The sequence below is a fragment of the Phyllostomus discolor genome, chromosome 2 (genome assembly GCF_004126475.2).
Source record: "Phyllostomus discolor isolate MPI-MPIP mPhyDis1 chromosome 2, mPhyDis1.pri.v3, whole genome shotgun sequence".
Classification (NCBI taxonomy): domain Eukaryota; kingdom Metazoa; phylum Chordata; class Mammalia; order Chiroptera; family Phyllostomidae; genus Phyllostomus; species Phyllostomus discolor.
The window spans coordinates 187,913,038-187,928,875 of NC_040904.2; the positions used below are offsets into that span (position 1 = coordinate 187,913,038).

At 34.6% G+C, this 15,838-nt stretch overlaps 1 protein-coding gene across 13 annotated transcripts in view; it reads left to right on the forward strand.

Annotated features, from left to right (window-relative positions):
• The window catches only part of EPS8 (epidermal growth factor receptor pathway substrate 8), a 165,963-nt gene that overhangs the window by 94,510 nt on the left and 55,615 nt on the right, over positions 1-15,838 (forward strand). For 6 of the 13 annotated variants that reach the window (XM_036019303.1, XM_036019300.1, XM_036019304.1 and 3 more), the window contains exons 2-5: positions 3,512-3,591; positions 5,530-5,606; positions 13,447-13,497; positions 14,882-14,949. In XM_036019303.1, the coding sequence (XP_035875196.1) occupies positions 3,533-3,591; positions 5,530-5,606; positions 13,447-13,497; positions 14,882-14,949 (255 nt within the window). In that variant the 5' untranslated portion in view covers positions 3,512-3,532. The remainder of the gene's footprint in view (positions 1-3,511; positions 3,592-5,529; positions 5,607-13,446; positions 13,498-14,881; positions 14,950-15,838) is intronic. The other 7 variants (XM_036019305.1, XM_036019308.1, XM_028532086.2 and 4 more) reach the window with 3 other exon arrangements.

Sequence of the window (15,838 nt, forward strand, 5' to 3'; positions counted from 1 at the left end):
TCATCACCAAGCCCTTATTATATGAAATGTTAAAGGGACTTATCTAAGAAAAAGAAGATAAAAAATATGAACAGTAAAATGATAACAAACTCACAGCTATTAACAACTGAACCGAAAACAAAAATAAAGCAAACAAGTAGAACAGGAACAGAACCACAGAAATGGAGATCACATGGAGGGCTATCGGCAGGGAAGAGTGGGGGAGAATGGGGGAAATGGTATAGGGAATAAGAAGCATAAATGGTAGGTACAAAATAGGCAGGCAGAGGTTAAGAATAGTATGGGAAATGGAGAAGCCAAAGAACTTATGTGTACGACCCATGGACATGAACAAGGGGGAGGAATGCTGGTGGGAGGTGTGGTACAGCGCAGAGGGGAATAAAGGGGAGAAAAAAAATGGGACAACTGTAATAGCATAATCAATAAAATATATTACAAAATAAATATTTGAAAACCTGTATATTTCTACATGAACATTGTGACAAGTGAAACTGTGATCACCAAATGACAAAAGTTTCTACATTTAAAATTCACTTTAGCAGATCAACATTTTCTATTCCCTTTTCTAATGCTCTCTTATTCTGACAGATCTCTATTTAAAAAACACAGCACAAACCATGCATTTATTTGACTGTCATGAAGAATTATACATGAAAAAGATGAGATACTGTGGCTATCACTTTTTATTAAAACCAGCTGCTATGGTTTTAAAATGCTAACCAGATCAAAATCATTACAAACCCTATGGGTTTAAATCTGAATGAACCAGCTTGTTTTGAAAAAGAACTTTTTTTTTTTAAGTTTGGGAAAGAGTTGCACATATATCTATCTTATTTGATCGTTCACTAGCCCTGTGAGCTATGAAGACCAGAAATTATAATTATCTCCATTTTACTGATGAGAAAACTGAGACGGAGATTTAATTGACTTGTGTAGGCTAGTCTGTGCCAGAAATAGAGTTAGAATTCCAGCCTTTCAAATGTGAATGCCTGTGTCTTAACCATTAGCTCTCGATTCATAATGTTATTCCAGTTCTCTGTGCTGGTTAGACTTCTAGAATGTGATAGTGATGTGCTCTATGTGGATTGCGTAGCTTATGGATCCAATTATAAATAATTTAGGAGTTTTGTAAACTGCTGTTAAACCAGTAATATCTTGAAATGGGCCATGGTGGGAATATTACTACATGGCATTTAGTAAGCACTATAAATCAGGGTTTCATTTTTTCCCCTAAGAAATGCTTTATCTGTATACCACTGTATCAAAGTGTAAATTGAAGAAGGGAAACAAACAACAATAAAAATAGAATAGTTTAATTTAATACAAATATAATACAATTTTTTATAGCTATAATTTTATAAATATAGTACTTATCTAGGGTACAAGTCAATGTTTCTTTGTGCCTTAATTTAGAAATTTGCTTCTAAGCTATAAATTAGGAAAGCTTGAGTGTTCATAGATCCTAACGTTTTTTAGATCTATGTCAAGTTCTAGCACTTGCAAAAATTATGGCGGTTGGCATGGCTTTTCCCTTTTCAGAACTTCTAGAAGGTGTCAAATAGAGCGACATTCGTTGAGACTTATTTACTGTGTGTTTCATATGGATTAATTTGTCACTTTAAGAATACAGTAGATGCTTTGAAGAGTGAGACATGGACTTTCCTTTTTTTTCTTTGAATACATTTTTAATGAACACATATTATATCCATGCTGCTACTCTTTTTTATTTTTTTATCCTTGCCCAAAGATGTTTTTATTATTTTAGAGAGACAGAAAGGGGAAGGAAAGGAGGGAGAGAGAGAGAATCAGAGACAGAGACATTGATTGGTTGCTTCAGATCCACAACCCAGTCATGTGCCCTGCCTGGGAATCGAATCCATACCTTTTTGTGAATGGGTTAATGCTCCAACCAGCTCAGCCACCCTGGTCAGAGCACTGCTGCTCTTCTTATTGCCCAAGAAACACTAATTGTCACACAAAAGTCTATGCCCTTATGGAACTTATCGTCTAGTGAAGAGTCAGTAATTAACTCAAACAAATGAAAAATACAACTGGTAGGTGCTTTGAAAAATTATTCATAGTGTTGAGAGTATCTGATAGTGGGTTTTTATTTATTCACAGAGGTCAGTAAAAGCTTCCCTGAGAGCACTGTGATTGAACACATCTGAAGAATGAGAATTAATTTGAAGTTACTAGGTTTTGACTATCATTTCTTAATATAGACTTTTTTATGCCTTCCCAATCTGAATTAAGTTCCCTAATTATATACCTTCTATGTCATTCTGAATTTTCTGTTTTAAAAGTAACAACAATTTTTAATTTTACATTTATTCACATGTCTGTTTTTTTCCACTAGACTCTTGGCCCAAAGCTGGGACTGTCTGTTTTCTTTACCTTGCTAGTACCTGACACATAATAGTCATTTTACCAGTGTCTTATAAGGAAGCTGGGGTACGTCCTCCTTACCTCTGATTTATTGAGAAGACATAGTAATATAATATACAGGGTGGGACAAAAGTAGGTTTACAGTTGTTTGTAGGGAAAATAATACAATAATTAATAAATAATAAGAGAATAAACTTTGTGTTTTGTATACTTACAACTATGAACCCACTCCCCCCCTACTCTATATATGAAAGTCAGAAAAATAAGACAATACACAAAATATTTAGTTTTGTGCCATAGAACCTAGGGAACGCCAAGTATCCAGGAGTAAACTAAAATAAATCAGAGTAAGCAGTATGGTCTAGGAGGATTAAAGAAAAGATCATTTAATTTGGCAACAAGGAAGTTTTACTTATCTTGTTTGAAGGGAATTTGTTCAGTTTGTGAAACAGATTAAAAATCATTTCTGAAGTTAAATATCTGGTGTTAATTTTTAAAATTGTTTTTTATGAAAGGTAAAAAGAATGTTTAAATAAACGCATCTTGTAAATAAGATGTATCCAAGTATGTATGTATAAGATATTGTCCAGAGTGCTTTGGAGGAAGGAAGGGGAGAGGGAGGAAGAAAAGAAAAATAGCTGCAGGAAAAAAGACTGGAAGGAAATTGACAGGACTGTTAAATGATTATATTTAAATGACAGGACTTAGGGTGATATTTTTCCCTTTTGTACTTTTATGTATTTTATATTAATATTTTTGAAGTTTTTTAATCGAATTAATTTGTTAGTTTAAAATGAAACAATAAACAGTACAATTTCATGAACTTGACAATTGATTATTAGTTTAAGCCTATATACTTAGGGGATTCAGTGCTAAATTTTAGATTTTTTTTAACTTGCCTAAATTTTCTAACAACTTTAGTATATTAATGTTAAATGTCAATTGGATCTTTGTTTATATATCCATTTGTACTTTTTGTGCCTGAGCTCTTTGAGGGTAGAGGTATTTGTCCTTGTATTTCTAGCACCATCCTGGCAGTGACAGATATTTGTTGAATGAGTAACTGTGAAACTGAGGTGTCTTGACCCTTTTATTGCCTTCAATCTTTGTACCTTTCATTTTTTAGAACATATGATTGAAAGCCACGATGAATGGTCATATTTCTAATCATCCCAGTGGTTTTGGAATGTATGCGTCTCAAATGAAGTAAGTTGGAAGGTTTATATTTAATTTGTTAGTTTTTAAAAATTTGGTTATTTTATTTTATATTTTTAATGAAAATATTAGTTTTAGTTCTTTTGTAGTTCGTCCCTCATTAATACATAATGTCTTTATAATGCTAATATGTCTTAACATAAGTTTGTTGTTTCTGGTAAGAAAAAAATGATTAAGTAATATCAACTCCAGTGATAGTAATTTAATAGAAGAGGTTTTGTCCTGGTATTTGAAGTTTTATTGCTTTCTTATAGTTGAGTGTATACTCTGCTTCAAAGCTTTGAGTTTTCTCTGGAGTATTCTGTTAATGTTCTTTATAAAATTTTGGCATTTGAGGAGGGTTAAGTGTCATCTAGTCCATTCTACAAAAATGCTAACCATTGTGTAAAACACAAAAAGATCAGGCACACAAACAAAACTAACCCTGTGGTTCCAGGTAGAACTTGAAATCACCACCCTGACTTAAGTGGCCATTGCCTTACACATTGTGATTAATATTGTTATTTTAGGCCTTTGTGATATATAGTTTGCTCTTCATTTTTCAAAACTAGGTAACTCACATTGTAAAGAATTATGCTTCCCTTTTTCTTTTTACAAAGATTATTGCAAATGTCTTTAGTGTTGGTCAGTAAGAAACATCTCATATGGGGCAGGGAGGGGTATGTCAGGTGCCATCTTTCCTTGTCTATCAGTTATGCAAGCCAAAAGTTTGGTTTGATTTTTTCCTTTTTCTTAGAACAAATATCCATTTAATTAGGAGTTTATAAGTTTCTTCTATTAAAGAACTCTTGTTCCTATCCCTTTCTTCTATTCTTTCTACTCTAGCCCTATTTATGGCCATTATCTCCTGCCTGAATTTTTACGGCATCTTTCTATCTGGTCACCTTGCCATTCGTTTCTGGAATGTCTTCTTTAAAACAAGTTCTGGATCGTGTCACTTCCTTGTACAAACGTATTTGCTATACCTAGAGCATACAAATTTAAATGACTAAGCCCTCTATTTGCCTTCTCTACTTCTCAAGTCCTTCTGATCTGACCGGGCACATCACATGACGTGCATTTTCCTGCAAACACCGCGCTTGTTCCCGGGCCAGGGCCAGGTGCCGTTTCCTCACCTACTTCTCCACTTGCGTGAAGAACTTCTTTCCTTTTTTTAGACTCTGCTTAAACGTCAACTTGGCTGCACATTCTTGGGCATCCTGATAAAAAGTTAGCCCTTCTTTGATCCTGCATGTTACAGCTATTAGTTTTATGCAGATACCACATTCCATTGTAACTGTTTTAATTGTTTTATTAACAGTACTCTGTTCCCCTAACCCCCGTGCCACATATTCTTCTGGCTTAGGGCTTAATAAAGGTTTACTGAAAAAATGAACACTAATTAAACATTTAGATAATATATTTACTTCATATAATGTATTAGGAACAGGAGGCTTGAAATAAGGTAAAGCTGATCAAATTTGGTGATCATGTGTTATTTTGGTTAACTGCATTTAAAATATTTGTGAAAAGAGTGAACATTCCATTCTAGCTTGGGTCTCGGGGAGCATTGTATAACCGGATCGCTGCTCTGAACTTGATTTAGTATGGCCAACTTCAACTCTTCTGAGGCACTTTCAACCTTGGTGAATCTTCTTGGCCACAGCTCTCACTTGGCATCTGAGGGGAGGCTGTGGTTCACACCAGCCTGAGGCCTCATTTGGGTGGCATGGTTTATGTTCTATGTCCTGACTCCTCACCAGAACACAAGCTATCTTGTTTTGGCATTTCTAGTTAGCGTCAATTCAGTATGTTTGTTCAGAGCACATGATGATTGTGCTTGGAATTGTACATGATGATTGTGCATGATTGAAACTTTTATTTGCAGTTTTGAATTGTTTTTAACTTACTTTGGACTTTAACCCAACACAATGACTGTTTTTATTACAGTGGTTACGGCTCATCATCCACCTTTTCCCAGATGGACAGAGAACAAAGTTCAAAAACAAGTGCAAAGGCCCTTTATGGTATGTTTAATTTTTTTGATACAAGTAATAATTCTATTTCTAATCACTTTTTATTTTTACAAATAAAATTTTCAGTTTCATAGTTTGAGCCCATGCTTTCTTTTGTATTCTTTGGAATGAAGTAGTGATTAATAAGAATTATTTTAAAAGAGTTTTTACAAAAACTACCGAAGCTGTGATCTCTGCTTGCTGGTGTATTAGAACTACAGATGATGGATTTCAGTGCTTTCTAAGGAGGCTTTTGCATGGCCCCAATGCTTTAGGTGCATTTCCCCACCTAATTACTTATGATAGGCTTGTTGATCCTTATGACTGATCCAGTTGATTATGGGATGTCAGTTGATGGAACTTCTTCCATCTAGTTCTTGAACTTTTTGGGTAGTTTTATAGCATGCCCAGTAGCATTTGTATGGTTTCATTCTGCACAGCAATGCAAGTGGCTTTCTCCCCAATTCTTCTGTAACCTCCATGGTTCTCTCTAGATGGCCTCACATTATAAATAATGTGTTTTAAACTTTGATTATAAAAGTTATTACTAAAAAGAAGCTGGGGACCACATACATTTAGGAAGGCATTTGCTTTTACTCGACTTTTATGGCTTTTTAATATTGTACAACAGTAAAGAATCACAATGTGATTGTGGTTAAGAGCAAAGACTCTGGAGCAAGACTTTCTGGGTTCAAATTCATTTCTACCGTTTATTAGCTGAGTGATCTTGGGCAAGTTATTTTGCTTGTCTCTGTCTCGTTTTTGCTTATCTGTATAATGGAGCTGCCTCATTTTGTTCATATGAGAATTAAATGAGTCACTACATGTAAAATGCTTAGAATGGTGCCTGACTGGTAGAAAACATTTTATATTTGCTGTTATTCATGTTATTATTATTATTGTTATTTGGGAACCAATAGCATTTTCTAAATTTGGATTTTTTTTTTTAACGTTACCTAGATCTACAATGCCTTGGCTATAGTAAGAGTGAAAACTTCTAAGGTTTTTTAAAATTCTTTTTCTGCCTATATGTTCAGTGACTACACTTTAGGACTCAAATTATACATTGAGAAAATTGATTTTGTGCCATACAAGGAGACATTTTCTTCTGGCCTTGTCAGTCCGGTTTGTGTGGCCTTCAGTTTTGTTGAGTACTATATTGTGACATTCTTACTATGGTCCAGTAGTTGAGAATTGTAGATCTAGAGAATGTATTCAACAAATAACTTACTTTGTGGTTAATTGTGCTTAAAGCAGGGTCAGTGATATATGATCCCTGACTTGAAGGCGCTTGTAGTCTAGAGAATGACTTTAAGAAACTGTGATTTTTTAAAAAAGGTAAAAATAAAGTAATTAATTTCTTCAGCCTCTCGTTTCTAGAGGAATATTTAAGCGAGTCTGTGTGCTAGGCCTTGATCATCATAGCATCCACTTCCATGTCCCTTCATTCATTTCAAAGATGAATAAGAGAGGGTCATCGCTTGTACACCATTTTGGTGAGGAGGTAGACTAGCAAATATATTGTCCTAATAAAGAGCTAAATAAGCTTGGATGGTACTGTGTGTAAGGTGCACCGGGGAGGAGGAGATGGTCAGGTAGAAGAGCTGAGCCTTGCCATGAACTCTGAAAGTTAAATAGTGTTCGCCGGGTATTGGAGGGTGGGGGGTACGGGGAGGGCCTGGGCCGGAGGGTGCTGTAAAAAGCAGTGTACACTCTTTTAAAACTTGACTCTAAATTCAATAGCAGTGGGTGATCTTTGCCATGTGTACTTCAGGATTCAATAAGCTGTAGCACAGTGGCTAATGTATAATTTATGCTCAATAAATACTTGTGGAATGAATATAATGAATTAGTGAACTACAAATAGTTTGGTGTTACCTGGAGCATACAGGGTGGTGCGTTAGGAAATAAGATTGGAAAAACAAGCATGGCCCATATTAGGAAGAATCATACTAATGAATTGGACATTGATTACAGGGAATGATTAGCCATTGATGTGTTTTAATCAGAGGAGTAGTAATAGGTCACATTCATCTTGGGTCTCTTTAGTAATGGCATTAAGGGTAATTTGGTGCATATGGGTAGGAATAGGTGAATCCGACATCTGTGTAAGAGCCCTAAGACTTTTTTTAAGCAGAAAGAGTATTAATCTTCTCACAAATAACTCAGGCCCAAAGGTTTGTTTTCAGGGAGCTAAGAGAGGAATAAGGGGTAAAAGAGTAGGGCTTGTCTGCAAATTTTAATGTCATTAGCAGCAACTTCATAAAATCATAGATTCGAGGATTAAAAATCTTTAGCTTTTAAGCAGTAAACTTTTATTTTCCCCCTTTTACATATAAAGCAAGCAACCTTTATTAAGGTGAGGTGATTTCTCAAAGTCACATAACTTTAAAAATCTTGGTTGTAAGAAATGACAGTTAATTTTATGTCACATGATAAAAATGAACAGTATATAGGTAAAACAGAGGCTATAAAGAGAGGCAAAATCAGGAAGCATTTATAAGGAATAAAGAAGACTCGGCAATGTATTGGGCTTACAGGTAAGAGGGTTTTAAGTTCCTGGAAGTTGCAGATGTTTCTGTCCCTTTGTATGTAATACCTGCCACTCCCTCCCAACACACTACACACACACACACACACACACACACACTTGCCTTTTTTTCCAACAGACTCTCAGACAGTGCCTGTGGAATGAATGGTGATGGCAATAGTGAAATGTATGCATATTTAGAACAAACCTTTGCAATAAACAACTTCTACCTGAAAGTTTAACTGCATTTAGTTAACATTGGGAGTGTTTAGCTTTCTAGGCTTTATAGTTTGAACTTTCTTTTTGTAACTAGAAAGTTTGTGAAGGAGAAATTTGTAATGTAGTTTATTTTATCATATTGTATACATTTTCTGTAAAATTTCTCCCTTCACAGGTATTAAACTAGTTGGATAGATCTTTCAGGAATTAACTGCCTTCATGGGTGGTACATTAACTTCTTTGGAACGTGAGTTTTACAATAATGGCCTCTGTGTTTTACACCCTGACTGCAGGCTAGATACTGTAGCGAGAGTTTCATGCACCTTGCTCCTTTCATGAGAGCCCTCTTCAGTCTGACAGCGTCATGTCAGACATGTGACGAGAGAGGGCGCATGCTATCAGAGGCCCAGTGATCTGTAGCTGAGACACGGTGCGCTACCAAAGGCTGCTGTTTTGAGCAAATGATTTAACTTGTGGGCCCCAGTTTCCTCATCTGTAAAATAGAGAACAAAAATAATAATATTGTGATAAGATCGTATGAGAAAATACAAGTAATGAGTCTGTCGTGGCAGTGGGAAGTATAGGAGTCACTTTTAGTCCTGCATCCTTGACTTAGTGAAGGCCCTCAAATTTAGTATTTTAATACATCTAAATGATCACAGCGATACTTTGATAGGATCAAGAGGTAATCTTCATGGCATATTTCTAAGCTTATATTCTACAAATTATTTTTATAAACCTATACATGTTTAATGAATAACATAATTATGACAGTAAATTTGCTTTCTTTGGATGTGTTTTAATTTATTCAAGGAAAACAATTAAAATGTACTGCAGTTTTAATAACCATATCTTGTCATTTCTTCAAAGAAATTTCAAAGCCAGCATGTGGGAGGCTCTGCATCACCAGAGTCTCTGACACCAGGGACATTTTGCTTAAAAAGATAAATAATATTTTTTTCTTCTCCACTTATGATGGTAATATATATCATTTAGCTACTGTTATCCCAGAATTTTAAAAAAAATTGTGTATATATAATATATATTTTTCCAGCTAGGCTGTTTGTCAAAGTCTTTAAGCACTAAAACTTAAAAAAAAATGTTTTAAGGGAAATACTTGTTGATTGTATTAAACATTCCTTCTCATCAGGGTGTAGACCCTGTAATCTCTTGTTAGTGACTCACACGGTCCTGGGTGTGGGCACTAACTAGTGTACTGCTTGTGCTCAAAGGCCACATTCCTTACCTTTACACCACATTCAGAATCTTCACTTTTGAATATGTGGGTCTGCCTCTTCCATCTGAATGGATCCCAGGCCTTTCAGTTTTCCCTATTGTTAACTTGCCTGCTTTAATCATTGCTTTTGATGTGCATGGGCTGAGACACTAGATAGAAACTCCTGTCAGTAAATAGATTCTGAATGAGGAATTCAGTCTCTCTTGTTAGAGCCCATTCATTAATACTTGCAGCTTTTAATGTATAGACATTGTGACATATCTGTCTGTCATTCAGAGGACTTATTTAAGTACAGATCCTTGGCTGTGTTCCGGAATAGATGAACTTCCTGCAAAAGTAACTTCCCTTTAAATTAGATGTTGCTGAATTTGGAATATGACCATTTACCGTAAAAAATCAGCTGTTTAAAGTCATACTCATCATATCTCCAGGAAAACCTCAAGTTTCACAGAATTACCAATTAATAATACTTTGTTGTCATTATCAACATTTGCAGTAACTTTGAGATTTGTGTTTTGGGGAGGCCAGGTAATAATGGATAACTATGATGTATACTCTCAAGACTCACTTAGCCTTAAGTTTGAAATTTTTTGTGATGTTAACAAGTAGGAAACTATACTTGTGTTTTTCCTGCTTTTCTTTTTTTCTTCTCAGGGAGCTACTGATTAGAATTAAGTGTAAGTAACCTGTAAACTGCACAGTGTCTATGATTGACTTGACTGTACATTTCAAACACTGTTTTTACACAGTGTTTAACTCACCTTTTTCAGAGTAAAATTTTGGAATATCCCACTTCTACTAACAGATATCTACTCTACATAATTTTCTTTTTGTGCCCATCTTCCTCTCATTCTCCTGGTATTGGTTTGGAGAGAGTCTGTTTAATTGTCAAAATTGAAAACCAAGCAATCTCTTACACATTTAAGTGGCACTGAACAGCTGAACTCATTTCTCTTTTCTCTCTCCTTATTTACAATGCACATTTTACTTATTTTGCATGGAAAAACACTTAGGTATATTTTTGAACAATAATTTTTTTGTTATTCTTAAGAAGTTAATAGCCCAGAATTATTATCAGGAAGTTGGGCAGCGGTGGAGTTACAGTTCAGCTTCAGAGTGTGCCAGAGCATGTGACTCAAAAGGATAGTTGGGCAATTTTCCCAACTTATCTGGAAATTTTGAAGCTTCTTTTTCTCCTCGTTGGATAAGTTATTTTAACAGTTTGTTGAACTGGCAAGTAAAATTCTTATATAATGTAATTTTGTAAAATTGACCTTGTTTGTTTTTAACAGCATTATCTTGGTTCAGACACTATTTGCCAAACTGTGGTTATTGTTGCCTAAATAATGAGAACTTGTCCTTACTACTCAGTAGTCCTTACGGATTCCCATTAAACACCTCTCCTCTCTGGATATGATACACCAAGATAGTGGGAAAGGAATTCTCCTTCACTGGTGGTTCAAAGTTTTTCTAATGTAAAATAATCGGAACCTTAGTCCTTTGTCTTATTTAAAGAAATACTTGGCAGCTGCTTTCATATTAATTTTTCCCTTCCTAATTGCCAGATCCTTACTTATTAAACAATTCTTTGTTTTTTTCCAGAGATAAATACTTAAAAATTTTTCTGAATATTTGCTGTTTCAAATCTTGCTATAGCTATACAGGCAAAAGGGAATTAAGTAGAAATACTGAAACCTGCATATTGTTATAGTTATCATTGTACTAACTGAAAAGTTAAATGAAGCCTAATTTTTTATTAAGACCATTTTTTAGAGCAGTTTTAGGTTCATGGGAAACTTGAGGGGGCAATACAGAGATTTCCCATATACCCCCCATGCGTGTAAATAGCCTCCTCCACTTCTAACCTCCCCCACCAGAGTAGTACATTGTTATAATTGATGAACCTATATTCTTATATCGTAATCACCCAAAGTCCATTGACGACTAAATTAATGTTCCTTATCCGGAAGTTGAATATCCATTTTTGCTGGAGTATATCAACTCAGTAATGTTAAAATGATATGTAAAGCATTTTCACCCTTGTTTACTGAACTCACCTAATTTCATATCTTTAGGTTTGTATATTCTCTCTGGTCCATTGGATAGAATCTGTTAGGGAAAATAGTGAAACACAACCAGTGGTACTATGCAGTCAATTAAAGTTTGTTCCTGCTTCGAATTGATTCAGAGCGAGAGACAGAGACTGACACTTGCTCTTTTATTGGGAGTTGAGCAGCTTGTAACACAGGAAACCCCAAACTCTGCTGCCAGATTCCTTCAGTTATTTAATGCACTACTTCATTATGATTCACACTATTAATTTGGAAAGAAAACTTTTCAACTTAAAGACATAAGATATAGCGGATGAATTGGCATTTGCACAGATTCTGAAGTGGTGATTTTCAACCTTGGCTGCACATAAAAATTGCCTGGGGGCTTTTATAAATGCTGGTACCTGGGCTGCACCCCAGACCAGTTACCTTAGAACAACTGGATGGTGGGGGTATTTTTCAAAGTTTATTTTAATATGAAGCCAGGGTTGAGAATCTTTGTTTGAGAAAGTGATTTATGTCATTAGAAGGTTTATCTTGAGTATTGTTGAGACTTTATTTAGGATTTTCACAGTGTTTTAAGACTTTTGGTGAGATAATGCAGCTCAGGAGCATAATTAATACAGCTATACTTGAGAGTATATATGATTCTCATAAAGAAATGTACTATAGTTGTCTTTTAAAAGTCTTCTTTCAAAATTTCCTATTAAAATGTTAATATTATTAATCTTCATTTATTCATTGACTTAAATCACTGGAGCTATATAACTATAACTATGTTTAGTTATAAACCCATTGTACAGCATTCTATACTTTAGGACATTTTTCTCATAAGATGTACTTTTTATTTATTGTATAACATCAGAGAGAAAGCAACTTTTGAATTCCTAAAATGGATTCTTAATTTGGAATATTGGAAATGGCACCATATTTTCTTTCTTTTTTTTTTAAGATTAAATTTATTTATTTTTAGAGAGGGAAGGGAAGAAGAGAGAGAGAGAGAGAGAGAGAGAGAGAGAGAGAGAGAGAGAAACATCAATGTGCGGTTGCTGGGGGCCGTGGCCTGCAACCCAGGCATGTGCCCTGACTGGGAATCGAACCTGCGATGCTTTGGTTTGCAGCATGCACTGAATCCACTGAGCTACACCTGCTAGGGGTGGCACCATATTTTCTAGGCAATCAGAATACTCAGTTAACATCATTCTATTTACAATAGATAGTGTTTTGTAGTTCTGTAAATGTGTTTCTGTGTGATTGAGAAACTGTGTTAGGAAATTTGGGGGAGCAAATTCTTACTGCTTCATAATGAGATTATTTGATTACAAAAAATAGTATTTTTGACCTTCAGCTGTTTGCCTATCACTTACCCGAGAGACTAAGTCACGCATTTGAACATACTAGGGCTGCCATAGCATGGATACCATGGCAACTATTGCCATCTCTTTTGCTGTCCTCAGGTCTCACCAAAGGAAATAGAACTACCTTCATGTTCTGAGTCCGCCATAGAGGGTTGTTGTAGAAGACGAGCCAAGTGATTGTGAAATAGTGATTATTTGTAAAAGTACTTTTCTTAGATAGTCCTTACATTACATATTGTATTTCAAAAGTTATAATGGTTTCCCCAACAATTGTTATCTACTTGTTAATGTCTCACACTGACTAACCCTTAACTAAAGATAATTAAAAAATCATACTTGTTCACTTTTTAAAATATGTAGAATGCAGTCATGTAAGTGAAGGTTTATGTTTTGTCATATTGGAACAGAACATTTAAGGTGAAACCAGATCATTCTTTTGATCACATTATCTTGGTAGGAACAGACGGATCATACTTCTTCAGGTCATCATCCAAACAAAAAAAGAAAGGTAGCAAAAACTGCACTTTGTCGTGTGTGTGTTTTTATTAAGTAACTTTAATGCTGCAAAAACAAAAATAGAATATATTGGAATAATACTAGAGTGATGTAATATAAGGCATATGGATATGTTCATCTCAGTTTTAAGGTGAATGTAAATGAAAAGATAATTACTTTTATAAGCATTATTAAACAAAAATTTATTGACATTCTTAAGTAATTCTATGAGTTACCATTTTGAGTCTGTATACATGCTTATCTTTGTATTTGATTTGCTTTCCATTTTGGCAGAACTTTCAACTTCTGTTATAGGAAGGGCTAAGTGTTTCTATATTAACTGAAAGAAGCATAATTATATTTCAAAAATTGCTTATTAGGAAAGCTAAGGAGTGTGTGTGTTTGTGTGGGTGTGTGTAAAGTGAATTTTAGTACTCACTTAAAGGGGTCTTGTGGTTTGATCTTGTTCAACCCTTGTATTTTACAATAAGGGTGCTGAGGCCCAGAGGTCTCCTACTTAGGGACAGTCCCAGGGCTAATATCACAAATCCTCTGGTTTCCATTTAGAGATTTTTGTTTTGTTTCATGATTTGTTATCATAACATTCTGCTTTAGAAGAAATAGGCAACTCTGAGTTTACAAATAAGCAACTTGCTGGATTGGAAAGCAACCAGTGCAAAATATTGCCTCCGCATATTTTATATTTTATTTTGGTTTTGCAGCATTTTACAAAAGAAAATTAAGGGATTATTTTCACTTTTAAAATAGTTTGGTGCAGTTACTTTCTACCTAACTTCCTTATTTTTTCTAACAGCTTATATCTACGAGTCTGAGTTCACTTTTGTTTGTTCTGTAGATGTGTGAAAATTGTTAAAACTTAATGGCAGTCTGTATGATTGAATCATGTTTTGAATCTCCTCTAACACTCTCCATAGTTTGGATATTGTGAAAGGAGATGTTTCTTGCAGTGCCTATTATTTTAATAGTCTAACTCATATAATACAGTGTCTGTGACAGTATTTATAATTCTGTTTTGTTCTCAGTATACTGAAAGATGAAATTTACAAACCAGTTTTTGTCCTTTTTCCAAATAGTAGATCCCTGATTAATAAAACTGTTATAAAATACCTTTTTTCCTTACAATCTTAATAATCTTGTTAACCTCTGAGATTGTGAAAATTTGTATTAGGTCAAATTTTCATGCATTTCATTTAAGCTTTCTGGTAACTTTTTCACTTAGTGTGAATAATGAGTGTCAGAGATAGGACACAATGGTGACTTGTCAACAACTGTATTTATATGTGAGATAGACTAGTTAATAGTTGGCCACAAGACACTGACATGTGAACTTCAGCCTGTTGATGGGTAAATAATGTCTTTGTAAACTTCTCTTTCAGAACAAAGGAAGCATTATGCACGGGACAGCATCAGCAGCGTATCAGATATTTCCCAATACCGTGTTGAAGTAAGATGCTTGGATGTTTGCTAGAATTTAGAAATGAATCTTGAAGGGTTCATCTACTACCAATAAAAATTGTGTTTTATTTCATTTCTGTGATATATTCTGTATTGTTTCTTTTTTGTTTTATATTGCACATATGATTGAAATCATAGTGTTTTTGTCCTTTTCTGGCTGATTTATTTCACTGAGCATAATACCCCAAGGTCCATACATGTTGTCACAATGGCAGTATTTCATCTTTTTTTTATGATGAAGTAGTATTGGATTGTATACATACACACACACACAAGCTCTCTGTACATGTAGATATGTTACATCTTTATCCATCCATCTGTCTAGAGACACAGGTTGTTCCCATATTTTTTGGCTATTGCAAATAAGGCTTCAGTAAACACAGGGGTACATATGTCTTTTTGAATTAGTGTTTTCCTATCTTCAGGTAAATACCCAGAAGTGGAACAACTGGATTGTATGGTAGTTCTATTCTTAATTTTTTGAGGAACCTCCATACTGTTTTACATAGTGACTACACCAATTTTTAATCCCACTGACAGTGTATGAGGGGGGAAGTAATTTTTAAATTGCTTTTATTTTCACTTTTCTGCCTATCTCAAGTTTGCGTAATTAAGTGGTTTTAGTAGAGTTAAAAGTTTGACAGTTATTACAGACTAGAATTGCTGTTGCTACCCTCAATCATCTGTGTATAGTTTTCAAGATGCCATGTGGAATACCTCCTATTGTACAGCATTCAAATAATGGCAGTGAATTAAAATTGAGGGCTATTTTTAAAAGAATGTTATTTAAACTGTTTAGAATTTGTTTTTATGGCATGTTTAAGTATATAGTTTAACATCACTAAGTTTTAAACAGATTTAGCTATTTTATGATTCAC